At 40.2% G+C, this 22543-nt stretch overlaps 1 protein-coding gene and 1 long non-coding RNA gene across 4 annotated transcripts in view; one reads left to right on the top strand and one right to left on the bottom strand.

The window, feature by feature from the left end:
• Positions 1-14025, bottom strand: part of GLRA1 (glycine receptor alpha 1) — a 101208-nt gene extending 87183 nt beyond the window's left edge. For all 3 annotated transcript variants that reach the window (XM_023227053.3, XM_023227054.3, XM_023227055.3), the window contains exon 1: positions 13669-14025. In XM_023227053.3, the coding sequence (XP_023082821.1) occupies positions 13669-13724 (56 nt within the window). In that variant the 5' untranslated portion in view covers positions 13725-14025. The remainder of the gene's footprint in view (positions 1-13668) is intronic.
• LOC111552673 overlaps positions 11302-22543 on the top strand; it is a 14589-nt gene continuing 3347 nt past the window's right edge. The window contains exons 1-2 of the long non-coding RNA XR_002734699.1: positions 11302-11434; positions 16349-16413. This is a non-coding gene — a long non-coding RNA (uncharacterized LOC111552673). The remainder of the gene's footprint in view (positions 11435-16348; positions 16414-22543) is intronic.

The raw sequence follows: 22543 nt of genomic DNA, 5'->3' as shown, positions 1-22543 counted from the left end.
ATAAAAAAATAAAAATGGGATCCTGCTATACAGACTGTTTTGCTATTTGCCTTCCCTTCTCTCTCCACTTCTCGTAATCATTCATCCTGGCCATTTTTGACTTTTCTGCATGGAATGAGGTTGCCTGCCCATGATACTAACTGGCTGTGTGACTTTGAATGCATCATTTTTCCCCTCAGGGTTTCAGTTTCCTCAACTAGAAGAAGAAACAGTCCTCTCCAACCTGCCCATCTCCTATTATATAAGGCTTAAGGGAGATAACAGAGATGTATGAAAGTGTAGGTGTCCTGAGGGTGCATTTGGTAGTAGACTGTTCTCTGTCACCCTCTCCTGCTTTGTTGGGTTTAGAGCACTTACTAGGTCCTGCAACTCTATAGTTTCCCAATTTGTCTATTTGTTTGTACCCCCCACTAGTTATTTGTTTTTACCCCCCACTAGAAGTTAAGGTGTGTTAGAGCAGGGACCATGACTCTTCTGTTCCTCAATGTATCTATCCCCAGAACTTAGAACAACTCCTGGTTATCGTAGGAATTAATAAATATTTTTTGGATAATGAACAAATTATCCTCTCTCAGCTGGGCTTCTAACTGATAGAAAGCCCACTGGGAGAGAACAGCGTAGAGCAGGAATGGGACGGGCCAACTTAACGGGGTGGATGCCTGGCCTACCCAGTGGCCTTGAGCTCAACATCCTTCAGCTTGACTGTTCTGCAAGCCTTTTTCCTTTGCTTCACTCTCCTGATACTCTTTGCCTATCTGGTAAATTAGTCATTCTTTATGGCCCAGTTTAATTATCCTGAGTCCTGTGAAATGTCTTCAATTTATACTGTCTCCCACCTCCAGACAGAGTTAACCAGGCTCTTTCGTATGCTCCCACAACACTTTGCACCTATCTTACTTTAATTATAGTAATAGTGGTTTTCCTGCTTTGTACAATTGCTGTGTGCCATATGCAATGCCAACTATCTATATGCCTTCTCCCTTTTCGTATGTATGATAATCTGTCCAGAAGAGATAATTATAATTCCCATTTAACAGATGAGGAAAACTGAGACTTAGCAATTTTAAAAATAATCTTACTCCAAGGCATACACATAGCAAGTAGTATAACTAGGATTTTGGAATATGTATGATTGATTCCCAAGCTAGAGTTTTTAACTGCTGGGCCTTCAATATGCCAACTTAATTTAAGAATTAGGTAATGACAACTGGAATGACCCATAGTCTTTACATAGTTCCATCTCATTTTAGGCATGGGAAAGCCGAGACAAGTTACAAAGTTAGAGCAGAATTTGCAGTGGAAGGAAAATCTTGCTGTAATATCTAGGCTGTCCAATTTTGGGCAGCGTGAGGCATTACATTTTTTACTGGGCCATATCACCTCCTTTTTCAGTAGGCATAGCTTTTTACATTCCAAGACATATTCAATACATTTATTCAAGGCACCCTCTCTCTAGGCATGATGCAGTCTTTTACTTGGCTCCTGTGAAGACTGTTTTTCTTTTCTTTATTCCTACTAGATGTTTTAGGTCACATTGAGGAAACTACCTTTAACTAAGGTAAGTCCATACTTTCTTCATATTTAAAATTATTTTAGAAAGTTTTCCTTGTCTTATGGAAGGGGCTTCTCCACAGGACTTGGTGATGGTGAAGAGCAACCTTGTTTATAATGGCTCAGATGTTTTGAGAGGCCCAGAGTTTGGACATGCCCTGTCAGAGAGCAAGGGTAAGGTTGAGCAAGCAACTCACTGCAACAGCTATGGAGCCAGAGCCGTGCCGCCATATCTAGCTCACACTCTCACTGTGACTCATTTCTTGGAGCAGAAAGGGGTCATGGTGAGATACAGCAGTGCTTTAGGGTTGGTTATTCGGAATCTTTCAGGTCCCGGGCTTCTGCAGAGTCAATAGAAGGAGGATGGGAAGAGACACGTGGGGAGAAAGCAATTTGATTTAACAAACACTGAGTGTCTGATATACATGAACCCCTGGGATGACATTATCTATGGGGGGGTAGTGGAGTTAGCTGAAAACTCTGGAAAGCACCAGGGGATGTTTCCCTTTTCTTCTTGTTTGCTTTTCACATGCATCAAGAAATTCATTAAGCGCTAATCTTTGAGGGGCTTACAATCCAACAGGAAGGCTAGAAGGGCACCCAAATGTATGTAAGGTCACTTTAAACAAACTGAGTGCTAAGGATAATGCCAATATTTCCAAGAGGATTTAGGAAGGAGAGTCCGTGCCCAGTTGGGGCTAGGCATAGAGGCAATCCAGGGACAATTCATGGAGGAAATGACACCAGACATGGGTCTTAAGGCATGGATAGCATCTCAGAGAGGAGAGGAAATTACCATTTGTTAAGGGATTGTGCTCTGATGGGAAAATGTGTTTGAAGTGGGACTTCATGTATCTATCAGTGAAGTTGTTATTCTCAGTTTTTAAGATGAGGAACTTGAGGCTCAGGAAGATTGAGCAAACTGCCAAGACTATACAGCAAGGAAGTAACATAGGCAGGATTCAAAATCAGGTGAGTTTGAACCTAGAGCTGGTTGGTGTGTCTTTTAAGGCAGAGTGAGGGGGGAGCTTTACCAGATTTATGGAGAGTATAGGGTACAACATGAGTTACAATACAGAGGTGAGACTTATGGATGTGCTGCTTATGAACAATGAGAAATCCATTTTGGGTTGGAATTCAGTTTGTGTGAAATAAAGGAGTTGGAAATAGCAGTGGGTGCTGTGTGCGGCAAGCTGAGAGTTTCATATTATATTAAAACCTGGCATTTTCAAGAGAAGAGCAGCACAACTGCAAAAATGCATGAGGTAGATCCCTATGCACACTGACAAGGTATTCCTGAGTGATAAAAGAGAAGTTGCCAAACATATTGTTTAGAATAATCCCATTTTTTTGTAAAACAGAAGCAGCTTACTACAGTAGCACAGCAGCTAAGGGATGTCTGAAGCCACACTTCCTGGATTCCAGTCCCACACTGACACTTCCAAGCTGGGTGAACCTAGGAAAATGATTTAACCTCATCTGTACAATGAAATGAATAATAGTATATGATTTATAGGATTGTTCTGAAGGTTACATGGGTTAAGTTCTATCCAGCTCTTAGAAAGGTGTCAGGCACATAGGAAGCACTCATGTTTTTGTTATTATTATGTTATTAAAACCATTTAGGAGGATGAATATCAAGCTGTTAAGTGATTTATCCTAGGAAGTAAGATTTACGTGTATTTTAGTTTCAAACGTATCTCCTTATGCTGTTTAATATTTTATAACAAATACATTTTATAGTGTAAAAAACAAAATAAAGGAAAACAAAATGACAAACCAGCAGGTCTATTTTAGGAGTTGATATTAGGAGTCTTTATTTCTACTGTATTATTTTTCTCTAGTAGCAATAGGGCTGGTAGGGACACATTAGAAAATGTCTCTGGTGTCACCCAGAGAGCTATTGAAAACAGATGTCTGAGACTGCATTGCCTGGGTTTCCCACAAGCCATGTCAGGAGTGATGCCGATGGCTATTACGGAGGGCTGGCCCTTTCTGCTCCCCCTGCCTTGTCTGGGCTGGATGTGGTTTTCTGGCTTAGAGATGTTATGAAAAGCCTGCTTTGAAGGTCTGCTTTGGGAGTGATAAATCTGGGGCATGTGGTAAGACCTTTAGTGCATGAGGTTGAGCACATACAGAAGATAAGGGAGACTGGGGAAAGTCCTCTCTGTCTGGGGGTTAGAGAACACAGCTAAAAATGTCTTCGGTCTAAGTAAAAGGAACCAAGATTTAAAAAAATTCTGTTCCTGGGCCAGAGACTATGCTGCCCTTCTTTGTCCTGGGCCAGAGACTATGCTGCCCTTCTTCTTGACCTCCTGACTTAGTCAGAAATTCTCCCCCACCATCCTGGCTAGCTTTCTCAGTGAAATGATCTTGGTCACAAAGGTGGGACAAAGGAGAAAGGACCTTCAGTGGCTGACCATCTCTACCCCTTGACAGAACTCTAACCACACACCTTATGATGGGGGTGGGAGCTAGTGCACTTTCTCTTGTATGTCAAGGATAGAGATTGAAAGCTTGTATCTACTTACAGATGCATGTTAATAACTTTTTAGCTATCCAGAACCACATGCAAGATATTCGCTCTTGATTTTCTAGAGAGGCAAATTCATATCTTTCATCTCTCTCATCCAGTCTAGTCTCCTTCTTCCTCCTCCGTGGTTCTTTCTTAGAGTAATAGTGGCAGGGTAATGGTGAAAGGAGTGTTTTCTACAGTCACACCCAATTTTGAATCCTAGCTCTGCCTTTTACTAGTTATCTTACCTTTGGCAAGTTACATAACCTGTTTATGTATCAGTCTTGTCTCCTGTAAAATGGGGATAGAATAGTACTTTTTATAATAGAACGTATTAGTAATTTTTGAGAATTATGAGATGGGGTATATGATGTTGTTAGCTTAGTCTCTAGCATTCAATAAACACTCGGTAAGTGCTAATGATTATTTTTAATGAGTTATTGCAGTTAGGGCTGAGATGGGGCATCATGAGGGAAGGCAGAAGGGAAGGCTCAGGAAGAAAGGAATATCTGTTTGCAGTTATCTGTTAACATGGAAGGTGCATTTTCTCTGTACCCCAGCAATTTCATTCCTAGTTCTTATTATGTACCTGGAGAAATACCACATGTGTTCATAAAGTTGTAGGTACACTGTAATTATTGCAGCACTGATTGCAGTGGGAAAGTTAGAAAAAGTATAAGTGTCCATCAATAAGGGATGGCTAGAAAACAACGGGACATCCATAACATAAACTGCTCTGCGGTGGTTAAAAGAATGAAGTAGAACTGTATGCTTCAACAGGTAAGGCTTCCCAAGACATGTTAATATGTGAACAAAACAAACTGAAAATTGTATAGAAAATATGATTCTGTGAAATGATTGTGTATTTCAATGGTTATATACATGTGTGTACATAATGTATATATAATATATATGAATAAAAATTATCAAAAAGGATAACAGTTGAAAGGGACCTAGAGGTCATTATCAAAGGGGACCTCAGGCTTTGGTATAATATTATAATTTCTTAAAAAGGTAATGTATGCATACATTGTACAATTAAACATGATCAAGGACAGAGAAATAAATGCCTATCTGGCCAAGAGTAGGAAGAATAAGGCTCTGTCAAACCAAAGGCCAATGAAAAATTTCCAGCTCTTTTTTCTAGGCTTCTTTCCACCCCTGTTATCCACTGGTAGATGGAGAGGGTTATTAGACTGACAGCTGTACCAGCTCCAAGGGGCTGCATAAATGTATCTCTGCCTATCTGTCTATCTCTGTATATTGGTATGGTGAGTGAGGTGCAAGGAGATATGTGTTTGAATCCTGGTTTTACTCTGAGAATCACAGCATGGTTACCTGCTGTTACCAAAAGGCAAACCACTTGTTTTCTTTAAGCCTCAGTTTTCTCAGCTCTAAAATGGGGATACTAACCATTGTCCTGTATCTAATTTTTAAGGTGATTGGGCAGCTTATATGAGATCGTGGATATAAAACATGCTGTAACCTGTGAAGTGCTTTTTATAAGACAGTACTGCAAATCTGCCTGGCAGCCAGGGTTGCAGCAGCCTTGCCGCATTCCTCTGGAGCTGGCGAATGTTGCAGAACTGAGCACACAGCAATAAACACGCAGCTCTCAAAAGGCTGAAGATCATAGTAGTTACTCTATTTGGTATATGAAATACTAACATGATTTGCAGAAAGGCTGACAGGTTAAAGGGATAGAGAAAAACGAAGATCATGGTCCTGAGGTCAGACAGGTGGTGGAATGTGGCAGTGGTCTCTGAACATCTGGGAGTCCTCAGCAAGCCTCTAGCTATGCAAAGTTGAGAGTACAGCATACACAGGAAGACTGGCAAGTGAGATCATCTTTGGAGAAAGAAACCACATACCCTCTCTTTCTGACCATCTTGATTCACCTCCTTTATCATTCCTGACAGACTCTCATTGCTGTGTCCCAGGGCCAGGATTTAAAACTCATTGCCTGGGTGCTCCTTCTCTTTATCTAGTGTCACAAAGAGTTCCCAGCGGTGTGAATGAGAGCTTTTGGTGTACCAGGACTTCAGAGACCAGACCACCAGTTTGGGGATAGGGATAGCTCCCTGAGAAACCCTCTGGAAGGGTGAATGTGTTTATGAGAAAGGACAGAGTGTGTGAGGACTGAAGGAAAGAAAGTGCGGTGGCAGAGGTAGGGTGTATGGAGTCTATAGATGACATGTAGGGGAGTAAGTTTGGAGATTATGTATGGCTTTGGGAGCTCTGTTACCCACTCTATAAACTTGAGACAGTTATTTATCCCCTCCACATCTGCAAAATAAAAGGGTTGATCTATCAGAATGGGTTCTCCATCAGAATGATCTAGAGCCTTGCTGTGCAAACCTTTGATCCAAGGAAGCATCAGCATCAATCTTCTGGACGCTTTAGAAATGCAGACACTCAGGCCTACCCCAGAACTCCTGAGCCAGAATCTGCATCTTAGGAGATCCTCAGGTGATCCTGGACACTGAGGTTTGAAAAGCACTGAATTAGAGACTCTTGTTGACATTATGGATTTCTGGGTCCGCATTCTGAGAGATTCTGTTTCAGTAGTTTGATTTTGAGAAGCTGTATTTTATTTAATTTAATTTTTAAAACCACCTTATTGAGGTGTGATTGACATAAAAAAGTTGTGCATGTTTAGGACTTGATGAGTTTAGAGACAAGTATATGCTCATGAAACCATCACCATAATCTATGCCATAAACCTATCCATCACCCCCAAAGGTTTCTTCTTGCTCTTTTATATATTTACTATTATTATTGTTGTTATTTGCAGTAAGAATACTTACTATAAGATCTGTCCTCTTAACAAATGTTTGAGAATCTGTCTTTTTGACAAGCACCTCACAGCTAACTTTGACAGCCATTGAATTCTAAAGCTAAGAGTCCTTCCTACACCAAGATTCCATGATTCTGCTGATACTCAAGACACTCTGAAGGAAAACACGATTCTCTGAGGGTGAACAGTTGGAAGACCTGGGAATGTACTGGTGAGAAAGGAAGCAGAGGCTTGTTCTCTATGTGCCTGTGGGTTGCCCAGAATATGAGGCAAGAGAGCATGCTGCCCAGAGCTGCTGCCCATTTCACGGCTGGGATTAATGATTGTCGGCAGCTCCGTTAAGATGGTAAACTAATTTAGCAATGAACACTGAAAACCAGCCCAATTCAAAGGCAGAGAGTGGTAATCTAATTGCACTGAATTAGCCTCAGGAGGCTTGGACAATATCCACTTCAGAAAACCACAAAGGGATCCTTTGAAAGGAATTCAAAAGCTTTGGTGCCTCAGTACTCCTCATAAGAGCTTGCGTTACAAAACATAGGCACTGTGTGGATAAGCCCCTCTCCCCAGCATCTCTGGGCATTGTTCCCTTCTAATGTGCTTTCTGAATGAATTTGCTGGCTGGCTGTATGGCGTTTTCATTTTATGTGTTAGGCTTTAGAGGGAGGTGGTTCAAGGAGACAGCTGGAGTTCAAGGCTGAGAGGCCATCAGTCCTGTGAACACCATTGGTGCCTGTGGCCTTGTCCGTTGGCAAGTGCACTTTCTGGTAGTTTTTTTCTGGCTTATTCTGAGGCTCTTCTCATTTCTTAAAACCAGGCTTTTACATAACCAAGGTGATTTCTTTTCAATAATTCTTTGTTGCGTGGTGTTTGTATGTTCTTTGTCCAATTTATTAATTATCCAATCCAGTTTTAAAGAGAAACATATCCCCGTTAGTGGGTATTCATGTCATGATTCGAAGAGCTTACAAAGATTAGATGGCAATTTGGGAATCAGGAAAAGAGGGAATATAGAATTGCGAAGGATTGTCTCTGACTTGCATTTCATTCACTCTTCTGCAGCAAATTACAAATCTCAATTTGCAAAAGAAGCTTGAATTCCTTCTATGTCTTTCCTGGGAGGTGGATGTCCAGGCTCTCCTTGCACACTTCCACTGACAGATACCATCACTACCACTGAGGCAGCCCACAGTACCATTTGAAAGAGCTACCAGAAAGTTCTGATTTATATTTAGTCCGAATTTGTATGTGTGCTTTCAAAAAAAATCTATGAGTTTACTCTGATTTTTCTCTTGGAGCTGCATAGAATAAATCAAATCTAATGTTTCCCAATATGGGGTCCCTGGGTACATAGGAGATTCATGAAATAGTAATGAGGACTCAGAGTGCATTTTAAACATTTCAAAGGCTCTAACAAATTGCATATTTACTTCTGACAAGGCTCTCTGGATTAACTAAAAATAATCACAGATCTTTACTTTTGTTTTCTCTTAGGTCAACTCAGTGTGGCGACATTGCTTATCCCATGGTATTTAGTATTTCTGGCAGTTACATATGCCTTTGATTAATAAAGATGGGAAAAATATGTTAATGATGAATGGTATCTGGTAAACAAATTTTTTTTGAAAAAACAAAAACAAAAAACATAGGCTTTGTGAGGGGAAAAAGAGCCAAACAGAATCATTGATAAAAAGTACAGAAATGTTTGGTCTCTCTTTCTCACACCATTTTTCAGATCTGTGAGTACAGTGATCAGGCCTCATGTTTCTCATCACAATAAACATTTCCCGCGGAAACTGACATATGTATAGGATCTGTCAGTAATCGTGTCTGGGTCAGGATAATTCTCCAAAAAGTGAATTGCTTAGTGAGGTCCTCAATTCTTTCAGACCTTTGAGCCTGACTATACCTTGATGTGGCTATTTCTTATAATAGCTGAAATATACTGCAATAGCTGTAACGAAAGCTGTGCTATCATGGAAGAGATCGGGAGAAGATATCCTAAACTGGCACAGCTAAAAGTGATTTTAGAATGCGATTGGCCGAATCTCTTCATTTTACAGCTGAGGAAACTGAGAGCCAGAAAGGTCTTAGAACCCTCTCAAGGTCATGCCACTAGCTAAATTCTGGATCCTAGGTCTCCTTCCCTTTAGGCCAAAGCCTCTTTGTTTAAAGCAAACCTGCAGAATAGTTTCAAGATGGCCAGACAGGGAGACAGCGCCATCCATCTTAAAAATCATGCTGGCTTCTGCCAGCTGATGAAGGAAATAAAGTTAATGACGCCCACATAAATGTGATGCTGTCTCAGGATGCACGCACAGGCTGCCTGGAGGGGAGCTCTGTGGGTCCTCTGAAGAAGGAAAAAATGATTTTAATGTACCTTTAAAGGGAGCAATGTCTCCCCTTTCTGAAAGGACAGGGACTGTGGCATCTGTCCCTGCAGAGTGCTTAGTTTTAGACTGGACACATAAGCACATGATAAACAAGTTCCTAGTGAAGAAATGAAGGCAGCGTCACCACTGGTCAATTCATCCTGAACCTTTGTGGGTATGGACCCCTGCCTTTGATAAATATCTTATCAGGGGTTGAAGAGAGTGTAGAAGTGTCAGATTCAGTCATTTGAGTTGACTGGTAAGAAAATTGAGTCCCCATTAGAGGAAGAGACTTGTTATGCCCGTGCTATAGGATGGAAGCAGAGCTGACTCTAGAGGCAGGAGTTCTCAATTTATAGCCCAACTTCTCTTTCCACTGCACCATGGACATGGCCGTAACCTCTTTCATAAGGCAATCTAAAGAAAACAATTTCCTAAATATCCTCTGCTTAGGTCATTACCAGTTTGGCGAATATGCAGAAGTCATGTGCTGATTCATAACTCCATTTACCAGCCTAGGGTCCCTGTCCCACCTGTCCTTCAGGAGCAAAATCACAACATTTTCTTTTCCATTTTTTAAGGTTCCTAAGCCCAAAAAGGGAGTAGACTAATTGGCAATTTGATGCTAATACAAACTTGCCCAAGGGACTTCATTCCTTGGGGAAAAGTCCTTGGGCCATGTCAGAAACTCCTAGACACGTTCTGCAGTGCCAAAATGCAGCAGGTAAGATTCAAGGTAGAGTACAGCTCTCTTTCCAGAAGGGAAAAATCAAAACAGTCACCTGCACTTCTTGACAAGCCTGGAGATGGAGAAGCCACAGGGGCTACCTCAAGGAAAAACCCGTTCACCTTTCAACTGGGTAGGTTTTTTCTTTAGAACTGAGATATGAAACAATGTATTTGTCATTTCCTTTTGATCCTAATGTGGATAGAAACATTTTCCCTTCAAGGTTTTGATGACCTTTGTTAGCAGCTGAGTGGCATATTCAGTACAAAATCCAGTGCAAGGAAGCACCTACTGGGATGGAAGAGGGAAGTAGCACATTAAAGAAAAGTTGCTCATCTTTTGGGAAAACCACCCAGGGATTAGATCTGGTTCATCTTCCTGCCTTTATTCTCTTCTCAAGCACATGCTAGGTCCCTTTTTGTTTCATCAGGGTGCTTTGTGTATTTCATGAGGGGCATTTTCTCAAGCAAACTAGACTTTCCTCCTCATCATAATTAGTACATTGGAGCAGCTGATTAAAAATTTGGTCATTCTGTACTGTGGTTTGAAACCTTGGACAATTTTGTCTCCCCTCTGCCCAGGATATGTATTTGGCAATGTCTGGAGACATTTTTTGATGGTCGTGACTCAGGGAGGTAGTGCTACTAGCAGCAGGGATGCTGCTAAACATTCCACAATGCCCAGGACAACTTCCATAACAAATAATTATCCAGTTCAAAGTACCAGTAGTGCAGAGCTTGAGAAACATGGGTCTGTTTGAGTTGCTCAGAAGGCAAGAGAATTTTGGGGTCATACTGGGCCTGTCCCAGCCAGCCATAAGCCTCTGTAAGGGCTCTGGGGATCAAAGCCAAGTTCCTTTGGGCTTGAAAGGGCGTTTGAAAGAAACGTGCTTCTACCATTAAAAAAATTTGCCTGTTATTTTTGACCAGTCTGGTTATATGGCCCCATTCTCAATTGAAAATAAAGGAAAACATTTAGGTTATTGACTCTCAGAATGCCAATTATGGAATTTTAGAATCATAGGTTTTAAAAATATCAGATCAGGAACTACAGCCAAATCACCCGATCTTACTTATGAAGACACAGTTGATGAACATGCAATGTTTTTTGTCTTCCAGGACCCCATGTCTCCCTTTCTAAGACCTTAGTTCCTCCTCTGTGTTGGTACCATATGGGATTTCTGCCTCACTCACTTGATTTTTGTTTTTGTTTTTTTTTTGTTTTGCTGTTGTTATTGCCATTTCGCTGATTATGTGCTGATGCAGCATGTCTATTATTGAGAGCCTTTCCTAGCCCCCGATTTCCCCAACAAGGTGAGCAGCTGGCATCACTTATTCTAAGGAGTACCTGAGAGCCTGAGATGATTGGATTGGCCATTCCAACACACCACCCATCCCCTGGGGAAGAAGGGGTTATTCAAATGGAACCTGCTAGAGAACTGCCAGCCTCCATTTACCCCCACATACATTCTAGTAAGTCCTCACATTATAATGCCTCTGTATTTTCACTGGGAATTTTAAAAATGAGTGAGTTAGAAATGAAAATACCAATTGAACAAATACAAGCTACTCACTTTACTTCCTCGTGACCTTTTTAAAAATCTCTCTGAAAAATTGCTGAATTTCCTGAGTTCAATTATTATCTGTAATATGTTTCAAAAATCAACATTTACTCCTCTAATGAAGTAGCCATTCCTATATTTTGAAAGTGCAGTGGTGCCACCCACCTTTCCAGCTCTCCACAGTTATAACTCTTCTTTCCTTATAAACACATGGAATTATATTCCACATCCATTGTAGCTCATGTGTGCATTCACACACGTAGGGGGAAAAGATGTAGAATGATGTTTTCTGATAGGCCACCACCAGCTTAGTTGAAGAATTAACACAGTGGATTCATAACCTTATCAAAATGACTACAACACAGACCTTTTAGACTGAGTCTCGCTTTTGTGAAAGACAATGTCTGGGAGAGGAAAATCAAGCACTGTGTACTGTTCATCAAGAAAAAAAGAGTGTGTGTGGGGAGAAAGATGTGCTTGGTTCTATTAATTTGCTCTTTAATCTCTCTGGTTCAGTTCTGTCTCCTGTAAACCAAACAGAGAATCAATTTGCATACAAATGTTACAAAGTACCCAACCTCCATACATTTTATAGTTCTATTAAATAGGCAGGGGAGAAAGGATCTGATATTATTAATAGAATACTTCCTGCCCTTTCCCTCATAAAGTAGCCACATTTTGATACATTTCGTAAGGCCCTGGATTGTTGTACTTTTTCATTCTATCTGACTCTGACTATTTGCATTCTGATCTGTGGTCAGGACTCTGTGGCCTACAAAATAATTATTTGAACTGGAGATTAGAAGCTTTAGCATTGGGTATCTCAGAGAAGGTGGCATGCCTTTTCTTCATCTCAAGAGAAAGACATGAAAAGAGGCTGAAATACAGAAACTTACTAGTTAAGGGGAGGTGTCATTCATTTAATAAACTAGCCAAGAGATTAGTCAAACCAGCAATTCCTATGAAGTGTAATAAAACAAAAATTATTTGCTGTTTTATGTTGGGAGAGGATAATATTTGGTGACCACTTGTTTTTAAAAACAATTTGGAATGGGTTTTTCAAATGACTGTTAATCCAATGCCACAGTAAAATATGAGAGGCAGGCATCTAAAATGAGGAAGATTAATGATCCCTGCATGTTATGGAAGAAGAATATTTTTTTTCAATTCATATAAGTGGAATTTATCATAGCCATCTCTGAAGATGGTATGATTCACCCACTTACAAAAGAACTGTCTGTTTCAATCCTTCTTGAAGAGGTGATTTTTCGCTTTTCATTTCTACTAACGTAAGAATGCCAAGCCTTCAGGCAGAAAATTTTAACCTGAGAGACAGTGGATGGGAGAACTCAGCTGTTGAGTCAAATATAAGCATAAATTTAAAAATAAAACAAATGAGGACTGCTCATGAGTTCAGGGTCTTCAGCTAACAGAGTTTGGAAAGGTGGGTTGGGGAAAGAGGCAGTCAAAGTTTCAAAAGGGAAATGTTTCCCAGTATGTTCCTGAATAGATCCACTCTGCACCCAAGTTCAGGGCTTTACACACTGAGGTTATAATACTATTGTTTCCAAGCACTCAGGCTTAGTAACCTTCCTCCCTCCTCACAGAAAAAGAAAACAACAGCAAAAAAGGAGAGAAAATGAAATGCTCTGTGTCCAGCGAGTTTGAGTGCAACCTTCCCCGTCACCGCTAGTTGTCACTTGGCTCCCAGACGGGAAGGCTGAGGTTTTCGGCACTGCGGTTAGGGAGAATGCAGTCCTAATTAAACTGAGTAACTCCTAAAGCTTCCCCTTAAAGTCCTCAGCCGAGTGAAAGCCAAGATGCAGTGGGGCTGGGGACCAATGGTGGGGGGTGTAGCAGACAGAAGGACAAACAAACCGTAAGAAACAGGCAAACAGCTGCCAGAACAGCGACTGTCTCAGACCTCCACGCACAAGCCAGACACGCTGCGGGCGGGGTTGGGGGTAGGTGGCGGGGGGGGGGGGGGGGGGGGGGGGGGAAGGGGGGCGGGGGATGGAAGGACCCGATTGCAGTGGAATACAGCACCCCTCTTCCCCAAAATGATGGGACCACGGACAAAGGTAGCCTCTGTACTCTTTCCCCCCATTTCCATCAGAGCAATGTGGTCAGTAGAAAATTGCATACCTGAAGAATACAATGGTCTCCCAAAGGTAGAGTCGAAGAGTATTGAAGCTGTACATTTTTCAGGTCCTTGTGCTTTGTAGTCCACGAGTTATAGGGGCAAAAATGTTTCAAATTGGCACTTACAAAACCAGAAAGCGCTATTGAAAAAAATAATCCAGATGTTAAGGGGAGGCAGGGAACGGGGCGCAGAGGGAGAGCCCCAGGGGAAGTCGGAGCGAGGGGGCTGTAGATACCACGGACAGCGGCTGCTGCGAGGCGTTTCAGCACCACGGAGAGCGTCCAGCCCTGCTTTTCAGGAGCGCGAAGAGTATTGCTGTTTGTTAAACTCCAGCGTGTCTGTTGGCTCCCTGCGGCGCTGGGGAGGCACGTTTGGGGGTGGGTATATTTCCTTTTTTTTTTTTTTTTTTTTACCCCTGTTTTTCTGTTTAAACGGCCAGCTCCATGCAAGGAAAAAAATCTTCTGTGGAGATCAGAGCGTTGGCCTCGGACCGTTGGATTGGGCGAGCATCTTGGGTAAAGAGAACAGAGCTTTATGGCTCTGGGCCGGCTGAGGGGGTTAGAGGCGAGGGGAAAGCGGTTGACGGCGCTGCCTTCAGTTAAATCTCGGAGAGTGTGCCAGGCTGGCGCATCGCAATCCAGTCTCGGAATCTCATTCCCCTGCCTTGGTGCTATTCTGCTGTCGTCTTGCTATTCCTGTTTCCTGGTCCCCGGTCCCTGCCGAATAAGTTATGATTACTGCAGAAAAGGTGTCCCATTGCTTGGGGCCGCAGGCGTCAGAGAGCCCGGGGCAAGTTTCAGGGGCTACCGGGGTCCATGGCTACCCCGCGGGGCTCAGGAGCCCAATGCCTCAGATGCATCTCGGTTTTCTGAGCTCGCTCATCTTCCCTTGGTCAAGACTCCTTCAGATCTTCAGACTTTCTTACTGCATTAATTTAACAAACTGGAGGCGTGGGGGATGGGAGGGGTGACAGCCGATGGGAGGGGGTTGAGAGGATAAAAAAGGGGGGAAACTCCTTAGTATCTTCAAACCCTCCCACTCGAGGTGTTCATTGGCCCGCGGCTGCGAAAACCAGATCTTCTCCCGCTATTCGGCCAATAGCCTGTTAGACTCCGTGTTGAATTTAACGCTTGGAGTGCTGGACGAGATCTGCGCAATCCCCCTCCCACCCCCAAGCTTCTTTCCGTATAAGCGGTAGGGTAAGAGAGGTTATGGAATTAATCTCTCTAGGTCTCTCAAAAGGTTGTCTTGATTTTTAAAGAATGCAGTTGCATGTGAGTAAAACACATGGTTCCTAGTTAAGACGTGCTCTGGGCTCAATTTATCCTTTTAAAAAGGAAGAGTTGAAGCAGATCCCTGATTTTTTAAAAAGAGCTCTGAAGTTATAATATTTGGCCCCAGAAAGAAAGGAGGAATTTCCAAAAAGAAGTCTGGTGGATAAAGACTCCCTCAAGGGTCACCGCAGCAGGGAAATGCGAGAGAAATTCTTTGAGCAGTTTCCAGGGTTGAGTGGGAGGTGTTGTGGCTGGCACCCTTTTGAGAGGGAATAAAAACACCTTATTCCAACTGGACAGGAGACAGTTTTATTCGCCTTTTATTTGCTGGGGAAACTGAGCCTCACAGAGCTGTGGCTTGCTCCAAATTGGTGGCAGAGCCAAGTTGTACACACAGGGATTGTGTTATGACTCACATTCCCTGTATTTTCTTCAGCTGTTTTCCCATCTTATTTGAATCTTAGAAGCCAGCTATACATTTCACTCTAAAGCCCATCTGGGGAGATGGAGTTAATCAGATTTTCTCCAAGCTATGGGACTACAGGATAAATACTTTAAAGGATTTTCTGGCTGATTTGAACTCACTGGCACTCTGGAGACTCTCCCTCCCAAGGCTACTGAGAGAGGACAACCCCTTCTCCTTACCCAATAACGTTAGAAACTCCTTTGGTTGGTCTCCCAAGAGTACTCATCAGCTCAGTTCCCTCTAAGGCTAGGCCTTCTCCCAAGCAAAAACTTCTGGAAAGTCTTGTTTACTAGCCTCCTACCAGCACGATTTTCCCTCCCCTCCCCCTGCACTACAATAGCACATCCCACATTACTGGTTCTGTTATTGGCTCCCACAATCTAGAATTTCCATGATATTCTGAGTAGTGACTAAAAAGGAAATTTTGTTTTGAAGGTGTATATTAATATGAGTTGGATACAAATTTAAATATAATAAATAATATATGTATTTATATATATATTCAAGAGCTAACCTTTATTAGCATGGTTTCTATGTGTCAAGAGTTACTGTGAATTCACATAATCTCATTTACTTTTCACAGTCAGACCTTGAGGTAAATACTATCTTTGTGTATGTGTTTTTGCACATTTGTGAGTATGCTTGGGCAAAACCAGCTTGTATGTTACTGTATATATAAATTTATTTATGATTTGTATCGTGCCTAATTCTGAAGTGGTTTTGATATGCATACGTGTATTCGTACATTTGTGTTTGTAAATGGGTCTTTCTCCACATACACATAGATGTGTATGTATCTATGTGTGTCTTTGTGGTGCTCCTAGAAATACTGAAACAAGCTGTAAGCTGGCAGTTTTGTCCTGGCCCCTCATCTGACTAGGAAATACCTGCAAAGCCAGGTGTGGTGCAGTATGTGAAAATTTGTTTTCCTTTTCCTTCAAGGGGTGCTGTGCATGTGTGGCTGTTCATGAGTATGAGTGGCTCCAAGGCTGTGGCCTGTGCAGGAGGTGAGAGTAATTATTACCTGGGGTGGTGGAGGGGCACCTGTTTGTTAATAGGCCTCTGTTTACTATGAGGCTGATACTTTCATTTAATCAGCACATATGAAAGGAGCATGTGCCAAGTATTGGGGATATGACAGTATATAAGATAAACAGTACAGTATATATTGATAGTGTATAAAATAAACCGTAAATAAGATAAACTTTTGGAACATGAAGTTGCTTCAGAAGTTCAGTGGGAAGAGTCCCTCAGGTTAGTTAATCAGCACTTTTTACCCTACACATCACACACATCACATATTTATGCCAGGACAGATCTTTCTGTTCTTGTATAGGTCACTATTGAAAATAAATAACTGTGGGCTTGGCAGTCAGGGATTTATGTCCTTATTTTATCTCTTCCTCAAAAGGTTGGATGTGTTGGAAAAATGACTAAACTTCTCCAAGCCTAAGTGAAATGAGGGTAGTAATGCCACTTTTCTCATTGCAAGAAACTGCATGGAATAAATATTTAAGTCTAATCTTATTGTAGCTTACCATAGCTATGAAACAAAAATCTTCAAGGAATGGAGTGGATTGGCTTCAGCTAATGATTCATTTCTATTTGTAACTTTTCTGTGTAGTCTGACTCCAGTGTAGTTCTAATACTTGACTGGTCTCTTATAGGTCCTAGTAGCTGGATTTGAACCCTACTAAGTATGAATAAATTTTGACACACAGTGAAACTTATTTTATTACTAGAAAAGGTTCATTATGTTATTCATTCAACAAATATTTATTGAGCATTTACTGTGTATCTGGTACTATTTTTGGCACTGGGGATATAGCAGGGAACAAAACAAGCCAAGAGCCCTATTCTAATGGTATGCATCTTCTATTGGAGGGAGACAGAAGACAAACAAGGAAATATATGGTGAGTTAGGCAGTCATAAGAATTAAAAAGAAAAAGGCAGGGCAGAGAGTGGCGTGGAGGTGCTATTTTATGTAAGGTGATTAGATCAGAGAATGGCTCCTGAAAAGGCATTTATGTAATTGAAGGAAGTGACGGAATGAGTCATGTGAACCTTGGGGGAAGGTGGAGGTAAGGAAAGCTTTCTAAGGAGTGGGAAAAGCAAATGCAAAAGCCCCAAGAGGGGAGTATACTTGCAGTGTACAAGAAACAGCGTGGAGACCAGTGTGCCTGGACAGAGTGAGTACAGCGAATAGTGGTAGAAGATGAGATTAGAGAGGAAGTTGGGGACTAGAGCAGGTACTACCTCCAAGAAAAGATTTCAGGGATGGCAGCAGCAAAATGAAAGCAGAGAGACTAGTTAGGAGCTACTGAAAAAGTCCATGTGAGAAATTCCTTAGGATAGTCTTGTTCCACACTTTCGTGTACAGAAGAGGAAAATTATATACAGAGAGGTTAATAGACTTACCCCTTAGACTCATAGCACAGCTGGGACAAGAACACAAGTACCCTAATTATAGCTAAAGGGTGTTTCAACTATTTTTTTTTGTTTGTTTCAGCTAAGATAAAGGGCATGCAGAAAGAAAGGAAAGTCTGTGAGGGAAGAGACTTTACCTGTTTTTGTTCCTGATATATACTGATATATATCACATATCAGTATCAGATACTAAATAATATAGTGTCTGACACATACGAGGGGCTCAGTAAATATTTATTGCAAGGATAAATGAGTGAATAAACAAAAGAACAAAAAAATTCAGGCAGAGGACACAAATACAGGAGAAAGAGAGTAAGGAATATTGTTAATCAGGTGAGATTATGTTGTCCTGAGCCATCTAATGTAATTAATATAATGCCAAGCCTCTGTCCATAATGACATTCACAGAGGAGAGTGCTGTATGTTTCAACACTGCTTTGACAGACCTGAATGATACTTTGCAAAGAGAGATATTTGGAACAACTGAGCAACTTGCCTAATTGTGTTGTAGTATGATGAATAAAGGCCTGAAAATGGTACTGTGGAAGAATCTTTTCTCCAAAGAATTAGAGGCTTGCTGCCAGCTGTTTCTAATCCTAATCCAGAATGCTCTTGTTACTTTTTTTTTTTGCAAAGCAGTTATCTGTTCTTTATGATTTAAAGAAGGGACCCCAGAACTACTTAGGAGATCTCAGTGACACCAGAAGAATTTTAGTTGTAAAGAATAGATGCATAAAATACGAAGAGACCTTTCCTCCCATTTTACTAGCTACTCAGGGTCCAGGAAAGGGGAATGACTGGCTTAAGATATCACAACAAAACTGAGTCTAGATTGGAGGACTCTTAATCTTTCAGGTCATGGTTCCCTACCTTTTTTTCTGTGAGACCTAAAATAAAAGAAGAGGAGGTACGATCTGTGATGAAAAATACTTCATATCAAAGCTGACCTGCTCAGAGACCAGAGACTCCCCAGTTTTCTTTTGTAGTCAAGCCTATACTTGTACTTGGTGCTCTAACAGCTTACTGTTCATAAGAGACTTTTAGTGATCTCCCTGTGCTTCATTTTCATCTTTCTCTCAAACTATCTCTGCCTCTTTTTTCTACTTTCTTCTCATCTGCCCTTACATGTTATTTCATCTTTATTCAGTTAGTTTTTCTTTCTTTCTCTCTCTCTCTTTTTTTTTTTTTTTCTGAGATGAGTTTTGCTCTTGTTTCCCAGGCTGGAGTGCAGTGGCGTGGTCTCTGCTCACTGCAACCTCCACCTACAAGGTTCAGGCGATTCTCCTGCCTCCAAGTAGCTGGGATTATAGATGTGCACCGCCTTGCCTGGCTAATTTTGTATTTTTAGTAGAGATGGGATTTCAACATGTTGGGCAGGCTAGTCTCGAATTCCTGACCTCAGGTGATCCACCTGCCTTGGCCTCTCAAAGTGTTGGGATTACGATGTGAGCCATTGCATCCGGCCCAGTCAGATTTTTCTCATTGGGTCTCTCATCTCCTACTGTGTCCACAAAGACTTTTGCAATTAAGAAGGCTTGACATAGGACACACTTCTACTGAGTTTGTTCATTCACTCAAAGCCTTGTTCATTTATTTAAAAAACACATATATCTTGAACACTGGTTGTGTGTCTGACACTGTGCTGAGGTTTTGTATGTCTAAATAAAGATTTGTTCATTCATTTTTTAATAAAAAATATTTATTAAGTACTGTCTGTGTGCTAGGAACTTTGGAAAATGGTAGCACAAGAAAAGCATAATCGGTGTCATTGAAAGGAAGGAGGTGATAAAGGAGATTCCTGTACTGCATATTTAAAAACCCTTTAATATTGAAATACACATAAATACATATATTTTGATAAATTATTTACAAAATGAACACTCACATAGAACATTACCAGGACTCTAGAGGCCTGCCTCTTATCTCCTCCCAGTCATTATCTGCCAAAGATATCTATTAATATTATTCTGATTTCTGTTACTTTCATTTTGCTTGCTTATGACTAAATGGAGTAAATAATCTTTGTTCTTGAGGGGGATCGACCTGTAACTTTCCTTTTTTAAAAATGCCTTTTTCAGGTTTTGGTATAAAGACTATGGTGGCATCCTCAAGTTGTGAATGTTTTTTCTTTTCTATTCTTTACAAACATCCATGCAAAGTTGTGCTATTTCTTCTTTCAGTGTTTGGGAGTGTTCATTGGTGAAGCCATCTGGAAATTTCTTAGTGGAAGGTTTATATTTTAAGGTTCAATTTATTTAATATATATAGAACTATTCTGATTGTACTTGTTCATGTATTGGTTTTAGTAAGTTGTTTTTTTGTAGGCATTTGTCCATTTTATTTAAAATTTACATTTGTATAAAATTTTTTATAATCCTCCTATTTTGTTAGTCTACAGAATCTGCAGTGATGTATTCTTTTTTGTTATATTGGTAATGTGTACTTTTCCTTTTTTATTGATTATCTTTTTGTAGGTCATTAGCCATTGTATTGGTCACTTCATGTAACCAACTTAGAAATTCTTTTCTATAATATAAATTTGTTTTCTATTCCATTTATTTTGCTCTCAACTTATGCATTTTTGGGGGGTTTAATATTGTTATCTTTTTCTGACTTCTTGAGATGGATGCTTAGATAATTAAGTTCCAACCTTCCTTATTTTCATATATATTTTTTTCTGACCTTTGTTTCAGCTGCATTCCACAAATTGTGATAAGATATATTTTCAATACTATTCAGTTCAAAATATTTTCTGGTATCCACTCTGCTTTATTCTTTCATTTTAGAGGTATATAGAAGTATACTGTTGAATAATGTTATCCCATTGTTTTCTGGCTGACATCATATCTTTGAAAAGTCAGCAGTAAGTCTTAGTTTTGATTCTTTTAAGATAATTATTCATTTTTTCCCCCGGTGGTTTTAAGGATTTTTATGTCTTTGGTTTTTACGAGTTTTATGTGCTATACCTACGTTTGATTTTCTTTACAAAATCTTACTTGGGGCTTATAGAGCTTTTTTGAATTTGTGCCTTGATGTATTTCATCACTAGTCATCATTTCATTACTACTTTTTCTTTATTCTCTCCTCTCCACTTAGAACTCCAATTGCACATATATTAGGCTTTTTCCTTGTGTCTTGTATGCTGTTAATGCACTTTTCTGCATTTTTTATTCTCTTTTCTCCTCTCTGCACCAATCTCAATCTTCTCTACTTTTTCTACTAATCTTCTCTTTTGCTGTGTTTGATCTGATTTTACACTTGTTAAATTGATTTTAATTATTAAATTAATTAAATATTAATTTCAATTGTTTTAATTTCCAGCTCTAGTGTTACTACTTGCTTCTTCTTTTCTTTTCTCTTTAAAATGGATTCTTGTTCTCTGGTGACATTCCTCATCTTTTTACCAATTTTCTGGAGTGCATTAATCCTGATTAAATTTCCTGTCTGATAATTCTAAAATATGGGTCATCTATTGGTATGTTTCTATTGCTTGATTTTTTATCATAGATTTTGTTCATTTGTATCTGTTTCCTGATATAGTTGGTATTTTTTGAGTGAATGCCTTACATTGTATATGAAAAATTATAGTGGCACTGGATCATGTTATCTTCTGGGAAAGATTAAATTTCCTTTGGGTTGGCAGAGAGAGTATGGACAGATCACCTTGATTTAATCATGGATTAAGATGATTTTAAGTTGTGTTTCAGGCTTCTTGAGGATGTCTCTTTCTGATTTACCTTATTCCGTGAGCATAGCCTATTAGGGTCTTAATTGAAAGCCAATTCTCTGCCTTTCTCTTTGGTGGGCCCTGACTTCCGATTTCTGTTCCCTCAACTCTGTGAGACTGCCAAAATCATTGCTAAGCTTTTCAATCCTTAGAAGTTGCTTTTTAAAAAATATGTTTATTTTGTCTTGTAATGAAGCTGTCTCTGACCTTCCTCCCTGAAGTATCCCTCCCATCACTGTCATTCATTTTGTTTTATTTTTAGATGTACAGAAAAGTTCTCATATATCCTTCACCCAATTTCTCCTAATGTTAACATCTTATATAATATGGTACATTAGCCAAAATTAAAAAATCGATATTGGGACAATTTTTTTCTTATTGTTTTTCATACTGTCTTAAGATCAAATGCAGGATACCACATTACATTTAGTCTTTGTTTCTCTTTGGTTTCCTACAAATGGTGACAGATTATCAGTCTTTCCTTGTTTTTCATGACCTTCAGAGTTTTGAAGAGTGCTGGTCAGGTATTTCATAGAATGACATTCAATTTTGAATTTGGTTTTGTCCAATGATTTTCTTTTGACTAGACTGAGGTTGTGAGTTTTTGGAAGAGTATCACAGAGATGAAGTGATATTGTGGGGATACATGACATCAACATAACTTATCACTGTTGATTATAAACTTGATCACTTGGTTTAGGTAGTATGTTTGCCAGGTTTCTCTACTATAAACAAAGTTACATTTTTTCTATTCCCATATTCTGTTCTTTTGGAGGTTGAGCCATTAAGTCCAGCTCACACTTAAGGAGAGGCAAATTAGCTCCACCTCCTAGAGGAGGTTATTAGCTATGTTTGCTTGGCTCCTCAGCTTCTGACCACGTGTATGTGCAGCTGAGAATTTGGCAAATGCATTATGAGTAATTGCATGCAGAATGTTGAGCTCACTTTTTCTGTGTGTGTTTTTTTTTTTTTTTTTTTTTTT

This window comes from Piliocolobus tephrosceles, chromosome 4 (genome assembly GCF_002776525.5).
Source record: "Piliocolobus tephrosceles isolate RC106 chromosome 4, ASM277652v3, whole genome shotgun sequence".
Taxonomy (NCBI): Eukaryota; Metazoa; Chordata; class Mammalia; order Primates; family Cercopithecidae; genus Piliocolobus; species Piliocolobus tephrosceles.
The sequence above is the reverse complement of the archived record's forward strand: the minus strand, read 5'-3'. Positions and strand labels throughout refer to the sequence as shown.